This window comes from Populus euphratica, unplaced genomic scaffold (genome assembly GCF_000495115.2).
Source record: "Populus euphratica unplaced genomic scaffold, PopEup_1.0 scaffold1157.1, whole genome shotgun sequence".
In the NCBI taxonomy this organism is placed as follows: domain Eukaryota; kingdom Viridiplantae; phylum Streptophyta; class Magnoliopsida; order Malpighiales; family Salicaceae; genus Populus; species Populus euphratica.
The window spans coordinates 23,312-32,282 of NW_011501008.1; the positions used below are offsets into that span (position 1 = coordinate 23,312).

Here is an 8,971-nt window from a genome sequence, read left to right on the forward strand (position 1 = left end):
TAATGAACAGGTCCACATATAATTGCAAAACAAGATTGGAGCACCCCAAATGCCCGCTCCACATCTTTTCTTGTAGACTCTTGCCTACTTGCAAAATATTTTCTCTTTGCTCTTAATGGTCTTGAGATTGTCTTAACAAAGATTGACCAATTAGGATAAATCTTATCTACTAAATAATATCCCATTGTATATTCGTGCTCATTAATTGTATAATTGACAAGAACAACACGACCTTCAGCAAGTGCAGCGAAGATAGATGATCAATCAAGAACATTAATATCATTTAATGATCCATGCATTCCAAAAAAACATGTCATATTCAAAGATATTTTGAAGTCACCGCCTCTAGAATTATAGTTGGTTCACGACAATGACCAATATACATCTCATGCCGCCATACAATTGAGCATTTCTTTCATTTTCAATGCATTCAGTCAATGTTCCCTAACATTCCGGGAAATCTACGCTGCTTTCCAATTGATAATAATCGACAAATATCAGCCTCGTTTGGTGCCCTTAGATACCAATCACCAAAAACTTCTCTGATTGCTTTGACGAAAGTTCTAAGACTTTCTATCACAGTAGTTTCTTCAATTTGAAAATATTCATCAGTAAGATTTGCAGGAATATCATATGTAAGTATTCTGTAAGCTAGAGTTATCTTTTGAAGACAAGATAAATCAAGAACACTAGAAGCATTTGTCCTTTGTGTTGAAATATGGATTATAAGTTTCCACTATATTTGTGTTCCAAAGAAAAAGAAGACAATTTATCCTAAATCTTTTTCGAAATTGACTTTCAGTAAATTTAGGATTTTCAGCAAAATAATCATTATATAACCTTAACTCACATTCATTTCTATTATGATTGACAATATTGTGACTAAGAATAGAGCCACAATGTCCTGTGTTCCAGCTTTGATTATTCGATTCTTCTTCAGTAACCATAGCGGTAACAACTTGAAAAGCGAACATAGGAGTGTCATCATCAAAATCAAAAGCATTATAAAAATTAAAATTAGAATGATTTATGATGAATTTTAATGAAATATAATAAATATTGGAGAGAAGAAAATAATGAGAAAAAATGTTAAGGTATATGAAAATATTTATAAATGGATTATTTTTTAAAATTTTGAAATTTTAGAATGTTGACGGTTAATTTTTTAAAATTTAAAATTTTAAAATTTAACATGTTGGCTATTAATTTTTTTAAATTTAAAATTTTAAAATCTAAAATGTTGGTGGTTTTTTTTTAAAATTTGAAATTTTAAAATTTTAAATATTAGTGGTTATTTTTTCAAAGCTTGAATTTTTTTTAGAAAATTGAAAATCAAAATTTAAAATGTTAGCTGTTTTTTTCAAAGTTTGAATTTGAATTTAGTTTTAAAAAATTATTTTTTTAACAGTAACATTTAAAAATAAAAAATAAAAATATTTATATAAATAAATTTTAAATTATATCTTTTAACTTCATATTACTTCATTAATTTTATATTACTTTTATAAATTACTCATATTACTCATATAATTAATAAAAACATAATTATATTATATATAAAATATCTATATTAGTTATATAATTATATTAAAATTAATTTAATATAAAATATATTAAAATATAATTGACTTTTCTAAATAGATTTTTACCATTAAAATATACATAATCAAAAAAGCTATATTTATACTATTTAAAAAGCTATTTAATCAATTTGGCTCTTTAATATAGTATTTCTCATTCGAGATGCTTTTTAATATAGTATTTCTCATTCGAAATGCTCTAAGAATATGCTTTTAAGATAAGATCACAAGGAGAGAAAATTTCAGTCCTCATTTTATTTATAAAGTGAAAAATAGTTTTCATGTAGAGTGTGTAGAGTGGATTTATAATAAATAAATAATTTTTTGATGTATAATTATATTATAAAAAAATAATTTAGATTTTTTTATTTAATTATACTATAAAAAATAAATTAAAAAATAATTTATTAATATATTTTTAAAATTTTTTATTAAAAAACAATGACTAAATATGATACTTGAAAAGATTAAAGGAGAATGAAACTAGAAAAAAATAATCTAATTTTATAAATTATTCTAAATAAAATAAATAGTAATAAAAAAATGAAGGAGCAAATCTAATAGATAAAAAAGTTAAAAGATAATGAAATTGAAAAAAATTATAATTTTATAAATTATTTCAAATAAAATATATACCAATTAAAAAAGGACCAAATCTTATAAATAAATAAAAATTAATCAAGAAAAAGATAAGAAAAAATAAATAACAATAAAAAAATCAAGAGTAAAATTGATAAAAAATTTCTATAAATTTAAAAAAATTAAAATAAAATATACTAGAACAAAAAAATGAAGAATTGAATTTTATATATTCTTCAAAATAAAAATAAATTATTTTTATGAAAAGTAAATTGAATTTTTTTGTAACTAAAAAATATTTTTTATTAACTATTTTTTATAATAATAAATAAATATAAAAAAATTTTAAATTATGAAACGAGAAGTTTCAATGTAATGTATGTTTAGAATTGAAGTTGAATTTATTTTTCATTAAAATGTTTTTAAAAAATATTATTTTTATTTATTGTAAATTATTTTGATATAGTGATATTGAAAATAAATTTTAAAAATTAAAAAATTATTATTTTAATATATTTTTAAATAAAAAATATTTCAAAAAACAACCCTCGAGTGTTAAAAGCTGAGCCATAGACAAAAACGCCGAAAAAATAGAGAGTAAGGCTTCCAAAAAGTGACTGAAGTGGAAGATTAGGGAAACTTTAGGCACCAAAAATGCAATTCATCCTAAACTCTTGTTCTAGTTGCAGAGCAAGGTCAGACTGTCCCTTCATAGCTCCTTCTCTCCCTCTCCTAACCAATTTCAGATCAGGCGCCAAACTTGAGAGAGAGAACAGGATGAAGATCACATGGTGGGTGGTCTCCTTTGCATCTGTTGCCCTCGTTGCTGCCTCCTCGTCTCAGGATCCTCACCTAAGTTCTGCTCGTGTCGTTTTTCAGGTTCATTTGTTTGTTGCGGCTCAATGACATTTATTTATCCGTGTTTCTGAAATTAATCTAGTTCTTTACTATGAGTTATTATGACACATGAATTTTTTTTGAAACTGGAACTTCTTTTTCAGACAAACTATGGAGACATTGAGTTTGGATTCTTTCCTTCTGTGGCTCCTCAAACTGTAGATCATATTTTCAAGCTTGTTCGACTTGGATGCTACAACACCAATCACTTCTTTCGGGTACGCTACAGTCTTTTCTTAAAATGAGTTTAATGGATACTAAGATTATGTCTGGTGACTGGACGGGACTTGATGGAATTGGACACCATGAAATTTTGACATGATCCGAGACAAAATTACATTTTGTACTGTCCCGTGTGCTTACCAAACACCAATAGAGCTGTTTTGGCTCTACATTCTGTCCAGTTTCGTGTACCGAGTGCTACTTGGAAGAAGTTAGTTGTGTTTTAGTGGATAAGTACATGAAATATGAAGCTGAAAATATGGCAGGTTGATAAAGGGTTTGTTGCTCAAGTAGCAGATGTGGTTGGTGGACGATCGGCTCCGATGAATGAAGAGCAAAGAAAGGAAGCTAAGAAGACTGTTGTTGGTGAATTCAGTGATGTCAAACATGTTAGGGGAATTCTTTCTATGGGCAGGTTATCTTCTTCATTTTTTTTTTTGAGATTTATTGTTTATTTCTATCCTATACTGTCCAAATTATTTTGTCAAAGGGGTTAATTGAGATATGGATGTAGTTTTGATATAGTCAAGATGCTTTGTTCGCTATGATTATTAGTTCTTCGAGTTGTTTTACATTTTCTGCATGTAAGCTTGTTGAGAGCCAAGTCTAACAGCTTGCAGGTTACAAAGTGAACCCTAAGAATAGCTTAGAATCTTTATAACGCTGTGTAAAAAGAAGTAGGGGGACAAAACGCAATGCAAATGATCTCAACTGCTGTTGATATAGAAATTTCTTTTTCTACTGGAGTGAGAAGGGGGTATTTAGACGAAGGAAAAGATGATTTCCCAAAATGAGACTCAAAGGAAAGGCCACAAAGGCTTTTAAGTTTTAACCATTTGGGTGAAAGAAGTGGTTGGAGATGTTTTAAGATTCACCATTATCAGAAGATATATTGAGAGAACCAAATTGCAGATTAATTTTGCTCATCACTGAAACGATTACCTCATGTGACACAAATAGGTTTGGATTGTGTTCTTGTACCGATGTAATTGCTGGATAGAGAGTTGAATGTTTCTTAAATGCCCTAAACTTGATTAACCAAAACTTTTATGTTAGCAAAAGCCAACATCATGGTAGGTCTTTTTGAAGATTCAAATCTCAAAAGAGTACTTTTTGTAGGGTTTACATCTGGGCATTGGTACACATACTAGAGGAGTTCATTTATGTTTGAAATTGGATATTAACAATGATAGTTTTGGAACTCATATTGACACTTTTAGGGCTAGTGTATTTGGTTAATACTGTTTCAGATATTGCCCAAGGTAAATACGTAACATTTCACTGCATTCTTGAACACCAAGTGCTTTGTTATTGTCAGTGGGACTGAGATATGTTGTCTGTTGATGACAGAAGACGCTTCCCATGGAGTAGACCATTTTCATCCTTTTCAAACTAAAGATAAGAGAATGTTGGACAAGATTGCTGTTATAGTTTTTTCACCTTCACTAGGAATTGCATAAGTTATTTTGGATGGTCAAATATTAGAAAAATTTGCGCAATTATTCATTTTAGGATATTCTGAAACCTGGGATGTGTTTATGTTCTAAAGTTATTCCATTTTTACTTTGGACTAGCGCTTTTCTAGTGCCCTCCCCAGTAATATCCAAATGTCATGTGCTAATATGATGCTGCCTCTTACTTTGTTGTAGATTTGAAGATCCAAACAGCGCACAATCCTCATTCTCAATGCTTCTTGGAGATGCCCCTCATCTAGATGGTCAAGTATGTTAGCTCAACATGCCAAACACAGTTTTACACGGATTATTCCTGAACATCACTTTGACCTGAAACTGCCATCTTGATTACTTTTCAGTATGCAATATTTGGCAAAGTTACCAAAGGTGATGACACACTGAGTAAGCTTGAGCAACTCCCTACTCGTAAGGAGGGAATTTTTGTGATGGTAAAGTATTGATAAGCTTTCAGCTTTACCTTAGTAGGATGATGCAAAAAGTAGAAATTGGATTTCAATTATTTCTTAAAGGATGATGTAAAGTAAGTATAGCATAAGAGTTTATGGTTCAGCCCTTGCATCCTATGTAATCAAGAAAAATTTTCTGCATTTACAAATTCATCCAATCTCTGCAATCACCAAAATTGTCAGCATTCACTCAGAAACACTCACAGCCACATGCATGCTTATGTTGTTGTGTAGCTGTGACTTGTCATATCCTAGATAACTTGGAAGGAAAGAAAAATATGAATGCCAAGAAGACAGAAGAGTGGAAGGTTTTCAAATCAAGGCTATATTTGTCCACTCATTCAAGTATATGGAAATCTAAAACTGGTTCAGTTGGATTTGAAAACCCACATGTATTGGACTATTCCGTGGAGGAAACTTATTGGTCTGGAGCATGTTTAAACCATGCACACCCAAAACTGATTCTGGATTATCTGGTGTTCAACATATTCTGGGATGTTTTTAATGGGGTCAGTTGTGAGATCTATTCCTCTTGCACACTAATGCAGTGATGAGGAGTGAATCTGGATACCTGTGCCTGACTGCAATATTCCTTGCCAAGAAATCTATTATTTGCTTTGTTGTATGTGGCCTTTTGTTTCACCCAGTGGATATATCTATGCCAATAATTGGTTTAGGTCAACATTCTTTGCTTGCTTCTGATTATATTTTTTCACTTGGACTATTATCTGAGCAGCCGCTGCTTCCTCTGCACCTGGTTAAATACTCTTTTTTCTCCTGTTTTTTTTCCAGCCTACTGAACGCATCACAATCCTGTCATCATATTATTATGGTACGCATTAATTGACTCTTTGTTCTAAGTTTGTTTCTGACATCTTTTAGGAATTTTCTCTTTTCATTTGTTGTAATCTATAATGGATAACAACTGCTAACCAGTGGTTAATTTTTTAGGGTTTCACATTTTTTCTGTTAAATGGCACATGGACTCATGTGCTAAACTTGTTTTCAATATTACAAATGTTTATTGACAAATGCTAGTCCTTGAGCTCATCTGTATTCTGATCATTTAATGTGCAAATATATTTTCTGGGCAATATTTATTTTTTTCTTGGTAAAGTGACTTCTGTGTCTGTCTTGTGTTCAGTGTGAACCTGTATGCCAGTTATCTTTCTGTTTCTGGCATTTCATCACATTACTTAATAAATCAAGCGGAATGTTCTTAAAGTAATAAAATTAAGGGATGATGTATATGACTTCTTTGCTTGTGAGGCTTCAACATTTACTGATGACCAACATATTTGCTCTAGTCATTAAGAACCTACACAGGCCATGTCAAGGAGTGTCCTATCAGAAATCATTCTACTTAGTTCATCCAATGCTTTTGATGTATTTCATCAAAGAAAAAGAAGGTTTCTTATGTGTGATCTTTTCCCAAGAACTAACCTAATTTGGTTTTTGCAAAACAATCAGATTGTAGATAATTCCAAAGTGCTGATTGTGGGTTTCTTGCCCAAATTATCCAATTGTACATGACAATATTTAGTACATGACTAACAATTAGTCAAACCTAATGCACATGAAAAATTATATAAAAAAAAAACATTGGGCACCAAAAATCTTCATTGAAATTGGTTAAAGGCAATTATTAGTAAAAGAAAAGGAGAAATATATATATATTGATAGTTTTGGGGTTTTTGCCTCAAGGATAAAGCAGGTCAGCAAAACATGAACAGTTAACTAATCTTTGTCTGTAAAAGAAGTTAGTTTGAAATGGTGATAGACCATTTGTTTTCACTATATTGTTATATATCATGACTTGTACTGAATATGGATGCACTGGATGGAAGAAATGGCCCTTCTCATGATCTGCTGAATATCTTTGTAGGAATCAGTCACGACATGATGATATATAATTGGAATGAACAGCAACAGTTTTCTAGAAAAGCTTTGTTCCACTATCTTGAACTGACATTTGTTCATGGACTAAACAATGAAAAATAAAGGACTTCTTCTTGAATTTCTTTGGAGCTATTTGTGGTGAACTATAAAAGCTTAAAAGAAAAAGGGAAAAAAATGATTCAGTACTTGCAATTCTGTCACTGCTGTTTTTTTCTTATAGATACTGAGATGGAGAGTTGCGAAGAGGAGAGGTCAGTCTTGAAACGAAGACTCTCTGCATCAGCTGTTGAAATTGAAAGACAGGTAAATTTGGGATTTGGTGAACATGGAGTTAATGTGATGTGGCATGATGCTGAACAAACTCCTACTCATCCTTTTTCTTATGTGCAGAGAATGAAATGCTTCCCATGATTTGTTCAACAAGAAATGACATGATTCGTGTAAGTTATCTAGCTCAAATGTTGCTTTGTATAGATTAAAAAGGATTGACTGCCTGCCTGTATGGAGAAACAACTTTGCAAGAGCGAGTGTTGTAACTGGTCACGAAACAAATTCATATGGGCATTAAGAGGCATGAGCCCCTGTCATGGAGGTGTCTAAAACAGGATAAATTGAAAGAGATCCATTTTCTACAAACTAGATTGTGTAGAACCAAGTGTTTAATTTGTCTGAACTAGTTTGTATCACGCTGCAGCCTATTATCGAATATTTTGGTTTATGTTGCAGTGGAGATGCATTGAAGCAGACACTGAATTTACCACTTGTGCGAATATGTGGACGCTTCGGTCTGGCCTGACCAAATCAAAGTCCAGAATAATAGAAGACGTTGAGAATCCAACTCAGTCGCCATAAGGGTTAGCATTTTACGAAATGTCAACACAAGGCACGCATCAGGCATGAGAAATATAGTACTGTGTTTTTTCACCTTAGACCACATTTGTCCTTTTTACTGCAGCCGTCAATCGGATTATTTGTCCTTAGGCGCATAGTTGTTCAAACAAGAGAGTGGAGCTCTTTGTTTTTGTTGTTGAAATAAATTTTAAAAAATAAAAAATAGTAAAAAATATTTTGAAAATCAATATTTAGTACACTTTCTCGGCCATGTAGCCATATAATGAACAATAAACCATCAGAGCCTGCTAACCCATCTAGCCCATCAGGAAATTTCTGCTCCTGTCTTGCATGGATTTGATTAGTTTTCGAGTATAAGAAAGGGACGTGGGCCATATTAATTAGAGTGATTTCTGATTCTATATTATCAGTCGCAGACAAAAATCATCAAGTAAATTCAGTTTATGAACCTTGGAATCGAATCATTTGATTGGCTTAAGCATTGAATTTGCTTTCTTGCTGTGCTATGCTGCTGTTGGTTGGATTAAAGATTTATTCAACATAAAAAACATCCAAGTTGCTGATTATTTTTTTTTAATATTATCATTAAATTCGGTCCAATAAATTAAACTTGAAATTCTCCACTTGAGTTTTTGTTAAATCTGGATTTTTAATTAAATCACGTGTGAGTTGTTTTAATATTAACCCAATCAACTTGATGGATTTCAAGACAAAAAACAAAGGAAAAAAAAAACATAAAAAACAAAGACCAAACACCAAAGTTTAAAAGCAATTGGATGGTTATTAAAAAAGATTTTAATTAAAAAAAATTAAAGCTTATATTTTTTTTTAATATTAAGATGATGATGAATTGGATCAATTTTAGATAATCAAGTTAACTCACTAAATTGTGACTTGGGTTGTGGATTTTAATGGTTCATTAATATTTTTTATTTTAATTATACAATAACGAAATGAAAACCAATTCAAAATCAACTCAATATTAAATAATTAATTTGAGAAAAAATAAAAAATTCATAAA

General features: G+C 30.8%; 1 protein-coding gene across 1 annotated transcript; it reads left to right on the forward strand.

Moving 5' to 3' along the window:
* The first annotated feature begins 2,807 nt into the window (after positions 1–2,807).
* LOC105117038 (Cyclophilin-like peptidyl-prolyl cis-trans isomerase family protein) lies at positions 2,808–8,077 on the forward strand. Its single transcript, XM_011014572.1, has 9 exons — positions 2,808–3,038; positions 3,161–3,274; positions 3,545–3,693; positions 4,928–5,000; positions 5,092–5,181; positions 5,992–6,031; positions 7,319–7,401; positions 7,489–7,538; positions 7,825–8,077. The coding sequence occupies exons 1-8, from the start codon at positions 2,814–2,816 to the stop codon at positions 7,507–7,509; spliced, it is 795 nt and encodes a 264-aa protein (XP_011012874.1). The 5' UTR covers positions 2,808–2,813; the 3' UTR covers positions 7,510–7,538; positions 7,825–8,077.
* The last annotated feature ends 894 nt before the right edge of the window (positions 8,078–8,971 follow it).